The following is a 17,806-nucleotide window of genomic DNA, read 5'->3' as shown; positions in this document are numbered from 1 at the left end:
ATTGCTTCAACTCACTAATTGTTTATGGGCATTAATATCTGCTATGCAGCAGCATTTCAATCAGTCTAACGAGGGTAACGAGATGTCACAAAATCAGCCTTGTGACATTAAAACACCACAATATTTCAGGCTATACAGTTGCTGTCTATATGTGACTTTGAAAAAAATAAGCTATTATCACGAGCTCTGTTTTTGTTTTTGTTTTTTTTGTCTGGACTGCATCTTACCTGTTCTTCAAATGTCAAAATGCTTAAAGTTATCAAATGTAAGCTGGATAATTCCACAGTGAATTGAGATTTTTCAGACACAGTTTTAGATTTATTATTTGATTTGCAAAGCCTTTTCAGTGTTTTCTTTGCATTAGGACCACTGCAGAATTAGACAAGCATAAAGATCACAAAATCAAATCCAGACTGGAATATTCTTCACTGATAAGAGATTTTTAAAACACAGTTTATGATTTGTAAAACCTTTACTCTATTTGGGAAAACCAAAAAAATTGGGAATGTTTTGTTTTTCCATAAATATTGATAAAAAAATCGTCCCAATATTGTGTATCGGCTTGTCTTCTGAGAAGGATGCATTTTTATAACTTTATTTCACCTACAACTATATAAATAATTTTGAACCAGCACAAGATCAAATACCTGTATATGACAACAATTAATATTCAATATCTTTAAACAATAACATTGAGATGATTAAATAGCTCATTTTGTATTGTTTAACTTTAATAATCTGAAATGTAGCCTAGCTAAACATTGAATGTGACTCATCCTTTCCTTCTAAACAACATTGTTGTAATCCAAGGGACAGAGCAGCTCCTGTGAATCAAGCAGGCACACAAAATAGAACAAAACAAGCACGCTGGGAGCAACAGGACCATGAACAAACTGAACAAGACAAATAAATCAAGCTCATAGCATACAGGATGCAGCATGATCAAATCAAATGCATGCATGTCTGAAGAATTACAACAACTAATGTTCACATGGAGACACTAAAATAACATCTCAAATAAAAGGAATGTTACAAAAAACCACAAACACGAAGAACATACAGACTTTGACAAACCAAAGTGTTCGGTTTGCACAGAATAAGTAGCTTTATTTGGCTGTTTTATCTTTTTGGGCAGTGCCTTGCAAAAATACAATTTTTTTTCATATTTCTTCACTATACAGCCAAAAACCTCAATGTACTTTATTGGGATTTCGTTTGGCAGACCAACATTAAGTTGTGCCTAATTGTGAAGAGAATGGAAAATGATACAAAAAAAAAAAGATAGAAAATTATTCCACTGCAGTTCTGACTGCTGGAAGGTGAACCCCCAGACAGTAATCTTCTGAAAGTAGGCCACAAAGTTCAATTGTGGTTTCATCTGACAGGAGAACACCACCTTCCAAATATGTGCTTTCTACCCTAAATGGGTGGTTGCAAAGTTTAAATGGAACTTCTTATTGCTTTCTTTGACTTTGTTATTGCCACTCTTCTAAAAAGGCCAGATTTTTGGAGAGTATGACTAATATTTATGTCAACAGTTTCTCCCACCTGTGTATCTCTGCAGCTTATCCAGAGTTACCATAGATCTCTTTTGGATGATGGATTGAGTGTTCTGTTGGATGGAATATGGTTTTATAACCTAATTATTCTTTACATTTTTCTGCTGTGCTCCTTGGTCTTCATGATGCTGTTAGTTCTGTTGTTATAGTATGTGTGAAATGCCACAAGAGGACAAGTGCTTATAATGTGAACCGTGAAAAAGTTCAAGGAGTGTGATTATTTTTGCAAGGCACTGTATTCAGCTGGATTTGACTTTTTTGTTTAAGTTACATTGCTTATTTAATAAGGATGAGTACTTTAGTAGTTCAGTTTACAAAAAAGTGAAAAAGATGAATAGATCAATATTAAAAATAACAAGTATAAAACAAAGAATAAAAGCCTTTATCCCATTTGTTCCTGTTTTTAGCTCATTTCATTATCCTGTTTGCAGCATTCCTTTTAGTGGGTATTATATCACAACATATTAGTGGAACTAGTGAGTGGCACATTTCCCTTTAAATCTGCCACCCTTTCGCGCATTCTAAATTAAATGAAGTTTCTATTTTCTCCCTGTGACGCAAAGCTTTATCTGCTATAAACAGGCAGCTGGGTTATTGTCATCTATAGTTAATGTGACATAATTATTAATGGGTGATCTTCCTAGTCTGAACTCTGGCAGATTGCCAGAAATTACATTAATGTTTGAGCACTTGTTGCTTCAAAAAACCAAAAGGTAAGATCGAAATTTGTGCAAAAGAGGGTTCATGTTGAGGGGGAAGGCAGAGTCGTACTGGGGGGACACAGCAGGTAATTCTGCAGAGAACTGAAATCCCCGAAAGAACACAGTAGGAGATGTTAAGCTCCATATTTGGTAAAATTATCAGATTCCTGTAAAAGTTAAAGGACCTTCAATAGAGCTTTTATCCAAAAGCACATCCATGTCAGAACCAAAGGGGGAAAGTTTGCTGAATCAGAGGGATAACTTATAAGTTATTAATTACATGCAAAAAGATTAAAGATGAAACTCTCTGATGGTGCTTCCAGTACTTCTGCTTTCAAGAGAGAACACCCACTCCCATCTGTTTTCTATTATATAATTATTAATCAAAAAATCCACATAGTTATAATCTAAGTTGAAATGTTCATTACATGTTTTGGCCTAACAATGCCAGACACAATAAACAGAACTAATTGGAGTTGAAGACTTAGTAAGATATGACCTGATTTCTTTCAAATAGTGAAACTTATGGGAATCAGGAGGTTATTATTTAAAAGCATTTAAAACAAGAACTTGCAAAAATCCTTTGTCACTGGTAAAAGATTACATTTTTCCTAACTTTAAGATTTTTTTTTTGACAGATTTTCACAAATATTCTTTAGATTCTTGATAATGATGTATAAAAAGCTAAAACTAAGTTAATATTTCATGCAATTGCATAATCTCACAATAGAGAATAAAACAAACTTTAAGTACATAAAAAAAATCATATATTGAAAAACAATTGTTTTTAACAAAAATCACTGGTGGCACATTTGTTGGTACCCCTAGAAATGTATATTTGAAATTTATACTTTGTTTTTTAAAACTGATCGAAGTTTTTCTATGAAACAATTTTTTTATCTGTAACTTTCTGTTTCTTGTGGGTATTTATATCATGGTTGACAAATGAGAGTCCTTAAAATAGGGAAGATGAGAGAACATGCCATTCAAATAAAGCAGAGGTGTTTTGACCTCTTCATGAAGGCATGAAATAGGTACTAGATAATAATTACTCACCTACACTTTACCATTTCTATAGTCAGATCAATAATTAAAAAGGAGGACCTATTTTATTCTGCCACCACACACAATAAGAAGGATGGTAAGGAAGGTAAAAAAAAACCTCAAACTCACTGTTATTGAACTGCAGCAAACAGTATCGTCGTGGGGTCACCAAGTTTCATCTACATGCTAACAGCTGATATGGACACATACAGGCAGAATATAATTACAAATGTGAACATGAGGAGTTTGCTAAACTCTTGCTGGGACTTTAGCTGGATCCATGTGCTTTGATCAGAATAGACTAAAACTAAGCTTTATGGCAACAAACAGACCAGTTAGATCTGGCATGAAGCAAAGGGTGAATAAATGGAAAGCCACCTCATGTGTAGTGTTTAGTATAGTGGAGGATCTGTGGTGCTATGGGCCTAATTCTCTTCAAAGGCCCTGGGATCTTATTAGAGTGAATCATGAACAGTTCAAAATAACAAGTCTTTGTAAATAAAACGTTGGTATACTCTGCCAGTAAACTGAAAATTGTTTATTATAGGTTCATTCAGTTTGAAAAAGGATAAAAAACATAAGGTAACTGTTTAAGCAGACACAAAATGTTATTTCTTCTATGGCTTTCTCAGTCCACTGACCTAAATCCTTTAGAAAAACTGATGGCTCAGTTGAAGAGACAATAGTATAAGGGAAGACCCAGGACTGTGGATGATGTCGAGAAATTTTGCAAAGAGGAAAAGCCAAAGATCCCTCTCTCTGTACGCTCCAACTTTGTTGAATGTTAAAGGAGAAAGCTAAAGGCTGTCCTACTGGCAAAAAAGGGTCATACATTAACTGAAGGGGTACCAACAATTGTGCTACTATTAAGTTTGGTAAAAAAAACAACATTAATTTATTTTATTTTTTCTCTAAATTGGACTTTCTTCCCATTTAATAATCAGACTAAAATTACAGGTTTGATATTCAAAGTTTTTTGAAAGATTATGTCACTTCAAAAAAACTCCACAGACTCTACAGAATGACTGCGAGAGGGGAGTCAGCTCAGCTCAGAGTTTTAAAATAGCAGCATGTTGTTATATCACTTCAATATTTTCCTGAAAATTTAATGGGGGATAGGAAGGTATTTTTAGACTCAAACAAACACAACTGCATGTCCTTATTTTTTAAGAGACCATTAAAGCTTTCACCTCCAGCCATGCCACTGCAGTGACAAAACCTCTGGGCTAGAAGATGCTCTTTCCCTTGCTCACATCTTGGTTTTTGGGAGAAACGTTATAATATTTCTGTCATGTACAAATGGGTGTCACTAATGCATCAGCAATAGGTGATTTCAAAGGTGTGGATGTTAAACTACAATAAGCAACTATTTTTAATATGAAACACAAATCCAGGACAATCTGACTGGAATTCAAAAAAGTCTAGATGATGAAACTAGTATTGGCAGCAATGCATTCCTGTCTCTCCTCAGTTCTAAAAATTGCAGATTTCAGGAGGGGTGTACAGCACCCTTGGGTATACGGTTTTGTTGCTTGGCAACAACAGACGCTCCGCTGTTATTTCCATCCACAAGCAAATGACTATGATACGCATTACAAATGTATAATTAAAGGCACCTTGCAACCCTGATAGGGTTATTTGCATTCTCTTCATTGTGCAGCAATGAAAAAAGACATAAAAATGTTTACAGTCACTGGAGAAGTAGACAGGATGTAAAGCCATGAGGCAGAGAGCTATTAGAGCAACAGGGCTATGGATGCTCCTCTGACAAGGAAAACAAGAAAAGGCTGCCCTCTGCTGCTGAAAGCCTGCCCAGTGTAATCAAGGTGTTACTCATCTCCTGGCATTTTGTGTCCCTTCCCTGCAACACAAACCCAGGCCTACGTTTCACTGTGGAAGGATTTAATGTAAGAAATTAGGTTTGATCTTGAGTTCTTCAACAACCTAAACTGACTCACAGGTTCGGCAAATCAACATAAAATGCCCTGCAAAAGTATAATTTTTTTTTTATCATTTTGTCACATTAAAACCACAAACTTCATTGTCATTTATTTGGGATTTTATGTGATAGACCAAAACAAATCACAGCATAATTGTAAGGTAATGGGGAATTGATGCATGGATTTTAACGGCCAAGAAAAATGTGGAAAGTGGGTTTTTTTTCACCAGTTGATCTCAGAGGTCAACTGACAGCTAAATAGAGACCTGATCTCTTGAAGAACCGTTCAATCCATCATCTGAAAATGGAAAGAGTATGGCACAACTGCAAACCTACCAAGACATGGCCTGTAAACCTAAACTGACAGGCTGAGGAAGGAGAAGAAGTAACTCTGGAGCAGCTCAGGCAAAACCTGTCAACAATTGTGCATTCTAGAAATCTGACCTTTATTGACCATTAAATATTTTAGACACATGGAGATGGCAGCATCTCCAATGTGGGCAGGGAAGATAGCCAAAGTTTATCGAGAGGTAAATAAGGTTAAAAATAGTCATAATAATCTTGGAATAAACCCTATTTAGAGAGTCTAAAACCCTTCATACAGAGAGCTACAGTTGAATGGGTTAGATCAAAGGATAATCATGTTTAAGAATGGTCCAGTCAATGTCCAGACTTATATTAAATTAAAAAACTGTGGCAAGACTGTTCACAGATGCTCTCTATCCAATCTGAGCTAATTGGCAAAGAATAGTCAAAAAGCTTCTTGAGACATACCCCCAAAGAATCACATATATTCAAAACAAACACAACAAAGCTTGTGGTTTCACATGACAAAATATTATATGGATGTGAGTATGTTTGTAAGGCCCTGTATTTCATGTCTTTGTCTCCTTACTATATGCTTCTAACTCCTTCTTCCCCAGCAGCATCAACATTCAGTCCCACACTCAATATTCTGATACCTGCAGAGTGATCCATGGAGTGGATCCCGGGGCCACCAGATGAAAACGGATTGCTGGTTTTAAAACCATTGCTTCCACTGATGTTAGCTGTGGTTTTGTTCTCTACACCAAACAGGCCGGAGCTCTTCTGGGGGTCCACAGTCTGACTCATACCAGTGTGGCCGAGACTAGAAGTCATAGTGGTCTGGAATGGTGGCAGGCTGGACCCCATGGGACCACCCATCCCAGACTGAGAGAATCCTAATGAGAAATACAGAACACAGAACAATATTACCAGTAGGCAAACAAAGACACTTAAACACACTTTGAATTCTAATAGTAGAATAAAGACAAAAAAGCAAGTACAACCTACGGTTCAGTAGTTTGTAGAACGCACTTCAGTAGCAACATGTTGCTGCAGAACTAATGAAATACAACAGACTGACAGAGGCTGCTAAGCTCTTACAAAAGACCAAAACATCAAGTTAGTGCTGAAAAAATGCAGTTCAACAAGCTACTGAAATATATTTAATTCTGTACTTTGTCTTTGTTTATAGAAAACTGTGTGAATGCAATGTGCTGATATTCAACTGAAGTAGTATTTCCATAACTATAAGACTTGATGGTTTACTATATCCTTTCTCTTGTATTTGCTTTCTGTTACTATCACTGATGTCAGCAGGTCAGTTTTCAAAAAACCCTCTTTTTTTCAAAAATAGAACTTTAATGCAAATACAAAATAAAAAGCACTAGCAACTAGTAATAAAGAATATCAAAAATAATGAATAAATGTAGGTTTGTAAGGTTAGACAAATACTCAAGCAAATCAAACCAACAGAAATCAAGCACTAGTTCCACATAAACTCTATGTGCAACATGCCCGTGTATTTTTTGCATTTTTAGATGTGTGGCAAAAAGAGTGGCAAACAGTGACCATAGTATGTTATTTGCAGAGATATTTTCTGCCCTTATTGCTAGGGCAGACCTGACTCCTCTTTTTTCTAGAATGAGGAGGTCTCATTGGGTTCGAGGCTGTTGTGGTTGATGTTGAGTGGAGGATGCTGGCGTCGTGTTGCTGTGGCCGCGGGTCTCGGGGCACCCGTTCTCTTTGCTCAATGTGCACCTTGAATAGGGAACGTTCAAGTTCCTCAAGTAACATTCTCTGCTTGATTTGTTTGATTGAGTTCCACACTTTGCCTGTATAAACTTTTTAGATTCCATGGATAGCTGGTTTTGGCATCACACACTGCTCAGATCTTGATGCCGTGTTTGCCTGGCTCACTGGGTGTGTACTGCCGGAAGGGGTGTTTTCCACGGAAAGGGAGAAAACTTTAATCTTCTTTCAACTCAGGCCCTAGGTTGAACATCAGTGAAAGGAGCTGAACCCATCTCTACCAGACATCACAGACGGGAGCAAGTTTGTCAGATTTTCTCTGGTGTCTCTGTTCTCAGATTTAAGGACTCTCGATATCATTTGAAAGGTCTGAAGTGACATTGCTGCTTGGAATAAATGTTTGCCTACTGAGTATCAGTGACCTCGTTGCTAGATCCATACACGCCAGCAAGGAGAAGACCAATGTAGGCATTCAGATATTCATCATGATTGTCATTCCACATGTTACTGTGGATTTTTTTTCCCTGAGGGTTTGCTGTGACAATACCAATGATGATTGTTTTTGTGATGATGGCATAAACAGATCAAAACATGTCTTGGTGTCACTTACTCTAGTCACAGCAGACCTTGTGGTCCTAGGGAACATTTTGATGACATTTGCAGCTGATGCAGTGCCAGGTACAGCAGGTACCGAGTTCTGACAGATGTTGCCACTTTTGGATGTGAATATTTCACTAGGAGCAGGAACAGCACCGGTGACCCATTCATCAGGCTGGATGTGTCTGCGTCTTTCGGTTGATACTCTACATTATCTTCCTTGTCAGAAACCTGCTCACCTGTATTACTATGCTACTGTGTGTCCTCTGACTCAATACCAGCAAAGACATGATCCAGAGCTTGGCTTACATTAAATCTTCTTCTCATTGTTGCATGCTGTAAACTGGAGATGTGTACTCTGCAAAACACCAACTCTAAACCGAATTGGCCTTACATGCCTGCGCATGCCCCTCTTTGTTCGTTTTGTCAAACAGGTAAACTAAGAAGTCCTCAACTAAAGCTCAAGTGGTTGGAGGAAGAGATGAATTTGGGCTGTTAATGATTTCACTTTTGGCACTTATTATTAGTTTTCTAATCTTATATTATACACGGGTTTGTATAATTGACCCTAATAACACAAATGGTATACTTTTCACAAGAACATTTTATAATTTCATAAAATAGTTTTTTTTTTAAAGTCAAAAAATTTTGATGCAATAAACAAATTGATGTCCTTTTACGTATTTTATGCCATACAACCCTAAACAAAAAAAATGGGTAGTACTTTCTTTCCACCATGGCTGTAACTCTGAGAAACTAGACATTAGAAATGAGAAAGATTCTCATTTTTTCTGAAAAAAACCCCAACCACAAATCATTTTTTTAATCTTTGCATTTACATTAAACTAGTTTTCCTACACATACATTTCCTTCAATGAAAATGTACAGTAGCTTCAACTGCACATGTTGATGTTCAATGTAGCTACAGAGCAGAGGTATACTCTGGATGTAGCCACTTTTAAATCCTCTTTGATGTGAAATTGCCTTCTATTCCTCACAAAAAGTGAGGGATTATGTGTTGGATGGACTTGCTAGGTTGAGGTCAAATGTCTGATTGTGTATTTTTTTGTTTTCCTGGACAATTTATTTATATACTGTATATATAAAACTAATATAAACACGCACAAAGCATGTATTGAAAACCTCAAAAACATTAACACTATCAATGTAAAGTTATTGTTGGGGTGTATTTTTTTATTCAAACCTGTTTTACTGTTCATATTGTTTAGGAGAGTAAATATTTATTTTAGAACTGCACTACAGATAAATGGCAAGGTGTGTTGATTTTTTTTAAGTAACTATTTTAGGATTCAGGACGGGCAAAAAAAAGTTCTAAAAGCAGAAAACAAATGGAAGAGAAGGGAGAATGTGTGTGAAGCAGCAGATTTCTTGGACTAATATAGCCTGTAAATAAGCCTGTAATGCAGTGACCCACATACATATGAGGGGCCAGAGACTGGAGCAATACACAGCAGTGAAGTGTAAACAGTGCTGAACAATTACAAAGCAGCAGCTTGCACCAAGGTTTGGCTAGTACTCTTTAACTCCCAGGTTGTTTCAGTTGGAAAATACCTCCATGCGCTACCTTAAAAAATCCTAATATAGACATTCAGCTAGGTTCAAACCCAAAAACCTCAAACTAAATCAGCACATATGTATGTCACAGAATTATCACATACAGTGCATTGCTAAAGCATTCACAACTCAGGACCATGGGAGAGAGTTTGTGTTCATTTTAATTAGGTTTTTGTGTGTTTGACCCCTTTTGTTTGTCTGTGTAGACTGAACACTATCCATCACCCAGAACACAGGCAACCCCCCTATGAAACACGGTGGTGGCAGAATTATGCTGTGAAGATGCCATTCTTCAGCAGGGACAAGAAAGATGGCCAGAGTTCATGGGAAGATGGATGGAGCTAAATACTGGGCAATCCGGAAAGAAAACCTTTTAGAAGCTGGAAAAGGCTTACAGCTAAGGTGGAGATTCACCTACCAGTAGGTCATCTATCCTAACAGATCCACAGCTAAAATGCAGTAGTTCAGAATAAAGTTTGTTCATGTGTTAAAATGGCCCAATCAATGTCTCTGGATCCACAAAACTGGCAGAGACATATTGTTCCTTCAACAGCTCATGGCTGTAATTACAGCAAATTAGGGTTCTACATTATATTGTCTCTGGATAGCTGAATACAAATACATTCCACACTTTTCTGATTTTTATTTGTAAATAAAAAAGAAATCATGTGGCATTTTTTTCCCCATTTTACAATGATCAACAGCTCTGCTTTGATCTGAACACAAAGTGAGGTTTGTGGTTCTAACATAACAAAATGTTCAAAAGTCCAAGAGGTCTGAGTACTTTTTAAAGGCACAATTAGAAAGGATGTGGAAAGTTAGCCTTGCAAAGTTAAGCTGTAATTTTAAACAGGGGTTAAAAAAGTAAAGTAGACCTAGAAATGAATCAGGCATGCTGCTGTCCTTTGCTTTGTTCAGGCTCCATTGACCTGTCATCCCACCCATCATAGGACCTGAGGGAGACAGAGACAAGCAAAATGGGGAAGGAATAACAGGGACAGACCGCAAAAGAAAAAAGCAACAGTAAGACTGAATGATGACCAGTTTGAAATGAAACAGATTAACTGCACATGATTGCACATACTAACAAATGGACAGAGCAAATGTCAGAAGTTTCAAATCAAATAAACAAATTCTCTGCAGACAATACAAAAACCTGCACAAATACATGACTAATAATGAGGAAATGCTTGTTTTCTTATACATTTCAGATTTAATCTTCTCACTTGTCCTCTTAAGTTTGAGCCCAATGGAAACAACATGTAGTCGGTTTTGTACTTACAATCCTCAGTCCTGGAAGGATCCAATTGAAGAATATTTGGGCCAACCTTGGAATGGATTTATACTGACAACCTGCTATTTCAGCAGGCAATATGTTCTTGCTGAACTGCACTTGTATTGTTAACTAAGCTTTTAAACTTATGCCAATAAATGTATGTTCAGCCTGATAACAGTTTCAATCTGCCATTTAAGATTTTGTTGGTGTTAGTAATAATTTTCATTACCAGTAACAGTACTTTGGCAATAAATTATTAAAATGCAGGAAAATACCCTGCAAATGTTGACACATTTGTTATTACAGTGCCTTTCAAAAGTATCTCTACCGCTATTCTATTGGGATCAGAAGTGATAAATAAATACAATGTAGCACATTATTAAAAAGTGGAAAGAAAATGAAATACGTATGGGGTGGCCAGTTGTTTTAATTCGGGCCTCCTGACAAAATATTTTGAGAAACAGTCTTTCTTTTTTGAAAAAAAATATTAAGCACAGTTACAATAGATAGAAAGCAATTTTCAAGTTTTGCCATAGAGCCTCAATTGCATTTAGTTTTGGACTTTGACAGGGCCATTTTAATACATGTTTAGGTCATTCTCCTGCTGGAAGGGAAACACTCTCATGTCTTTTCTAGAACCTAGCAGGTTTCCATCTAGAATTGGCCTGTTTGTAATGTTTCCATCAACCCTATCTATCATCATTGTTCCTGTTATAAACCATGAGTAAACCTTGCCCACAGCATGATGCTTCCACTGCAATGATGGTGTGTTCAGGGGTATTTGTAGTGCTATTTTTCTGCAGCACATAGCATTTCGAAGTATGCAATAAATGTACAGTTTGGCCTCATTTGATCAGAACACCTTCTTGCACATGTTTTCAGTGTGTTCAAATGGGTATAGATTTTGTTTCAACTAGAGCTGCAAATCATATCGAATCGCACTGGTGATCTCAAAATCCTGTGTGTAACAACACAATCGCAAATGCTTGGGTGCAATATTTGGTAAGATATATTTCAAGCTTTCAAGTTGTGCATTTCAGTAATATGTTTGGACAGTTGGATGGATTCTAACTGTCTTTATTACCCACACCTTGTGTAAATGTTTAGTGGACGAGACACTAAACCGTTGGCTGACATTGTGTAATGATAAAGACAGAATATTCTCAGGAAAGTGTCAGTTAATATTGTAAGCGCAATTTTCACCAATAGTATTGCGCTAAAATATTTTCCTGATACTGTGCAGCGCTACCGTCAACGATTGCTTTCTTTGTGCTGCTCTTCACCAAAGGCCAGATTTGTGGCGTGCACAACTAACCGATTATCCCACCTGAGCTGTGGGTCTCTGCAGCTCCCCCAGAGTTGCCGTCCGTACAGGTGGACATTCAACTCTGTTAGGTGTGCAGCTGTACCATACACTGTACATTTTTGGATAACGGATAGAACAGTACTTTGTTTCATAACCTGGCCCTGCTTTGAACTTCGTCACAACTTTCTCCAGGACCTGACTGCTGTGTTCCTTTGTTTTCATGATGCTGTTTGTTCACTGATGTTCACTAACAAACCTCTGAGACCTTCACAAATTAACTATATTTATACTGATTATTACATACAGGTGGACTATTATTGAAGGGGTATGAATCCTTTTGGAAGGCACTGTAAAAATATTATTTGTTAACAATAAAGCTTAAAAACCTTTTGTAATATGTGTCTATAGTCTTAGTATCTGTGGTGGAAAATGTCTCACACTATTTAAAATATTTTATACTTAATTTATTTATTCATTTTTATTATATTATTTTTTGGTGTTTTAGCTGCTTTTAGTTGCAAATTTTTCTTCCAGGTGTGCATTATAATTTTTTATCTCAGGGTGTTGTTAATCTCTTTCTCTTAAGGATTTCCTAAGGACTCAAGGATGTTTTTTTTTTTTCTTCCTTTTCTGAAGTGTTTTTGACTTTTGACTGGGTCCTATATGAGCCAAGTGTCCAAACAAAAATTTAATTGTGGGTTCATAATGACAATAAAGATTCTTGATTCTTATTTGATTTGATTTCTTCTAAAATAGGCTGCTACTGGTTAGCTGAAGCTGTTATTGAAAATTCCTCAAACACGATCCTACCAGAGGTTTAAAACAGCTTAGATATATTTTGTGATTCATATTTATTTCCTCGATTACACTACCAGTCATAAGTTTTGAAAACACTTTCTCACCTATTGGGTCTCTTTATTTTCATGACTATTTACATTGTAGATTCTCACCAAGGGCAACAAAACGATAAATGAACACACATGGTCCTATATAGTAAACAAAAAGCGTGAAATAACTCTAAGAATGTTTATATTTTAGGTTCTTCAAAACAGCCACTCTTTGCTGTGATTACTGCTTTCCTCTCGTGGCATTCTCTCCATGAGCTTCATGAGGGGGTCACCTGAAATGGTTTTCCAAAAAGTCTTGAAAGAACTTCCCAGAGGTTCATTGAGAGATGGCCAAAAGTTAATATTTCAGTCATCACAGCAAAGGGCGACTACTTTAAGGAATCTAAAATATAAAACATATTTAAAGTTCTTTTACAATTTTCTGTTTGCTCCATAATTCCATATGTGTTCAATAACAATTTTGATGCATTCAGTGAGAATCTACATACAATGGAAATAGTCATAAACATAAAGAAAACCAGTAAATGAGAAAATGTTTCTAAAACCTTTGACCAGTACTGTATATTTCAGTGCATGGGTAGTACAGAGTGTATACTGCATCAGTGAAACTCTCCTTTATCCCTCACCAGACAGGTAGTCAGAGCTGAAGGCGGGCTGTCCTGGGGGGTCCTGGCGTCCGACAGAGGACATCATAGATGACATCAATCCAGGACCTAAATAAAATTAATTGAAGATTAATATCAAACTTTTTGCTGTTACACATTTGTATACAACAATGACATAGTTCTGCTTTCTTCAACCTGATTGTCTTTCTGCACACGCTATCATTCTCCAGAGGACATGTAATTACAAACTCATTACACAGAGGGTAAGATGGACTGAGAACTGCAGTTAAATGTATGTCGCTCTGCCACTCTGCCCTGTCAGCTGTTTGCCCCTCAGAAGGGGGGTGCTTCCCTAACATCACCGTCTCCAGACTGAGCGTGTACACGTGGTACATCCTTTGACATTGAGGTGAGCAGACACAACACGTCGCTGAAGGGGATATTGCCATGATTACGCAGAGGAGGAAGACAGCATCAGCGGTTCCCTTGGTAACAAATGATGTCAGCTGATGTGACTTACAGGATCAATACACACACATGCGCTCAGAGATTGACTAAAAATACACATATTTAAACACTGCTGTTTTAACTAGGAGCCTAAATCTAGGAGCCTAAAGTAAAATAAATTGAGGATGATATGATTTAATGGTGACTGGAGAATTTGCTACACTGTCTCCATTAGCTCCTACAGAGCAGCTAAAAAAACACTGTTAACAAAACAATATTGACATTAATTACTAGAAACAAACAACAACAAAAAACTTCTAAATGACCACTGTCACTAACAAAAGAAAGATAAGTTAAGTAAATAAAAAATAACAAGATTTAAAACATTAGTACAGTAAATGTCCTCAATAAACAAAACTATACACATTACAAAATCATATGATCATCAAATTAGGCTTATTATGCATAAAAATACCAACTTTGCATGTTCTTTGTTATTATCCCAGACATTTTGATTGATACTTACTGTTTATGCAGAACTGATCAAGCAAATCAGCTTGAAAACCTAATAGAGGCCATTCTAAGAGTTAATGTAGGTGCAAAATTATGTAATTGTCTTTTTTGCTGCACTAGATTCACGAAGCAAAAAAAAAAGATTTTTTTGTATCTAAACAGCAAATTTCAGGTCTCAAAAGGCATTCTTCAAAAACTTTAAAGAGATCAGATTGGAGGAATCACATCAAAAGGGTGTTATGAAATCAATAAGTAATCCTTAAAAGTGTAAACCACGGTGGAAAGATGCATTCCTTTAACTCATCTAGACAATAGATACCGACTGAGTTTTAAAATGTATCAGATTAAAAAATAACTACATGTAGTCTAGACTATTAAACTTAAACCATATCAGAATAAAAAAAGAGCACTTGTGCATAAATACATACTGTTAATTTACATAAAAAGAGTATTTGGTTTTTAATGTACATCTATTGGCTGTGTGCAATCTGCATAACAGTTCAGGTCTTTCAGAATGTGAATATTTTTATAATTCTTGTAAATGTTGCAGACTTCCTATTAAATGCATGCATAAAATCGAATTTAACTATGATCAAACTGCATCAGTGCAAAGGTATGCTATTTCCTCAGTTAAGTTGTTTTAGGGAATTGTTTCAGCACTAAAAGGGCAAATGCTTTAATGAAGTGTTTTAAAAAGAGTTTAAAGGTTTCATTTTATTTAATATAAACACAGGATTTGCATCCATTACATGCAGAGCAGTTGTCATTATTTCTTTTGCATCAATGAATGATAGAGGTACCATCATTAGAAAGAGTTTTCTCATGTACATCAGAGACATTTTCGCTACAAGAAGTCAAACTAATATCTGCTAGTTTTACAATATTTAGACCAGTCCTCTGTGCTGGAATATAATTTGCAAGAAGGGCTGAAGTTCACTGAAGGAAACTGAAGTTAACAGCATTTATTTTTATAGAGACAAGTATAGCATGACTGGTTTTGCATATCTAAATGCACATGCTGTAAAGCTGTTTTCTATCACTGGAAATGAGGACATGTATTTTTGGCACTGGCCACACATCAGTGTAATGGTGAATACATCCTGAATAATTCAGCACGAAGCCAGCACCAGTGTAGGTGCAATGGATCGAAGCACGCACACACAGACATGTAAGAAACATCAAAAATGCAGAGTCACCCTAGACAGAAAATCACTATTCAGCTGCACCATTTCCCTCTGTTCTGTGTCCATTTTCACTGGAAACCATCAAGGTCTTCACTTAAAGCTATTTCCTGCTTGTTTCTTCTTCTCTTGCCGTTTCTTCTGTTCTTCTGCTGTTTTCTATACTTTACTAATTCTTTTGAGCACCAACAGAAGAACAGCACTGAAGAGTAAGTGACCTGTTATAAAATTAAAAACGCAAAAGACTATTTCTCAAATTATAAAACCTCATTTAAAAAAAAAAAAAAAACGAACTAAATTATTATTTTTAGAGTAGGGGCAACTACTGTGTGACAGAGGAGTTTTGCCAGACTTATTCTTCTTTTCTCTCTCCCATCATGTCAGATACAGACATACGGTATACGAGTGCAGGCACTGTCTGCACCCAGACAGTCATTCAAGGATACCAGCCAGCTGCAGACCTTAAAGTCAAACTCTTCCTTTTTAAAAAAAAATATATATTTTATGTCCGACTAGTGGAGACAGGCACAAGCCCCCCACCACCCTGCAAGAAATAAGGTAAAGGTGAATAAATATATTTTATGTCCTTTCTGCATCACTGAGCAGGAACCTCTTCAAAAGATTCTGAAAGCATGAGAAAAACCCCACAAAGACAGCCATCTCTGTCCAGTTTAAAGAAATACAATTTGCTGGACTTCCCTTTGTGGTGTTCACATCATCCGCACTATGTGTTGCACCAAATCGTTAAGATGCAAAACTGACCCTTCCTCTGGCATACAGAGCTCAGCTTTGAGAGAACATACAAGGGTTGAATGAAACAAAAACTGTGAGCTTGAACCTTTGAGGAGTGACGCACAGTTTGGATACTTGATAATGACTTACTGACTTCTTGCAGCTCTTGTTAAAAAAAAAGGGTAGTGTAGGGGTTGAATTTAGTACAAAATTGTTGCCAACAAATAAGTTCATAATAGCCTCTTTGACAATAATGCCTTCGGGGGAAATTAACTTCTAATTGTGTTGATTGGGTTTACTAGAGATTTTATAATATTTAAACGGCACAGTATTTCTCGACAGTCTTTCTCACAAATTGCTATCTAGTCTTTTATTTCATCCGGTGAAGCAAGATTAACCTTATTAGCGCTGCATATAATGTTGTGAACTTTAAAACTGACATCCTGTTGTATGTATCTCCGAGTCGGTTTTTAAAGCGAGAAAGGAAGTAGTTCTTGAGTTTCACTGATTTGTTGACTTCTTCTCAGTCTCTACCTCCTTGTCTTTTATCTAGCAGCATTTTGGAACAAATAGAAAATGGTTACAGAAGGACAATTTCTGAATGATCTGAAGCACCTCAAGAAATACCTAATCAGAATCAGCTTTATTGCCAAGTTCATACATACAAACAAGGAATTTGACTCGGTACACTTTGCTCTTTGGTTTTGCATTACAGAATATACATATTTACAATGTACAATATACACATATATAATAAAAAGGTGCATTTGCAACATCTGTGTGCTGTTGTTTTGTACTCTATTGAATGTTCAACAGAGAAACAGCCTGGGGGAAAAAACTGTCTCTGTGGCGGCTGGTTTTAGTGAACAGTGCTCTGTAGCGATGGGCTGGAGGTAAAGCTCTGAACAGTTTATGTGCAGGGTGTGTGGGGTCGGCAGAGATTTTGGCAGCTCTTTTCCTGACACTAGACCTGTATAAGTCCTGGATGGAGAGAAGGTCAGCTCTGATTATTCTCTCTGCATTCCTGATTATTCGTTGCAGTCTGGACCTGTCCTGTTTTGTGGATGAGCCAAACCACACTGAGATGGATGAAGACAGGACAGATTGAATGATGGCAGTATAGAAGATGACCAGCAGCTCCTGTGGAAGGTTGTACTTCTTGAGTTGCCTCAGGAAGTACAGTCTCTGCTGGGCCTTCTTCTGAACAGTGTCTATGTGTGAAGACCATCTCAGGTCCTCAGAGATGGTGGTTCCTAAGAACCTGAAGTGGTCCACGGCCGATAGTGTTGTTGAGGATGGTGAGGGGAGTGTATGGGGGTGGTGTTCTCCGAAGGTCCACCACCATTTCCACAGTCTTGAGTGGGTTGAGTTCAAGGTAGTTCTGACTGCACCAGTTTATCAGCCGATCCACCTCCTGTCTGTATGCAG

General features: G+C 36.9%; 1 protein-coding gene across 1 annotated transcript in view; it reads right to left on the bottom strand.

Annotated features, from left to right (window-relative positions):
* Positions 1-17,806, bottom strand: part of map4l (microtubule associated protein 4 like) — a 138,115-nt gene that overhangs the window by 73,920 nt on the left and 46,389 nt on the right. The window contains exons 3-5 of the mRNA XM_047367602.1: positions 13,527-13,613; positions 10,346-10,423; positions 6,206-6,445 (exon numbers count right to left, since the gene is read on the bottom strand). Of these exons, the coding sequence (XP_047223558.1) occupies positions 6,206-6,445; positions 10,346-10,423; positions 13,527-13,613 (405 nt within the window). The remainder of the gene's footprint in view (positions 1-6,205; positions 6,446-10,345; positions 10,424-13,526; positions 13,614-17,806) is intronic.

Source organism: Girardinichthys multiradiatus, chromosome 6, assembly GCF_021462225.1.
Source record: "Girardinichthys multiradiatus isolate DD_20200921_A chromosome 6, DD_fGirMul_XY1, whole genome shotgun sequence".
Classification (NCBI taxonomy): domain Eukaryota; kingdom Metazoa; phylum Chordata; class Actinopteri; order Cyprinodontiformes; family Goodeidae; genus Girardinichthys; species Girardinichthys multiradiatus.
Note: the sequence above shows the minus strand (reverse complement) of the source record. Positions and strands in the feature narration are given on the sequence as shown.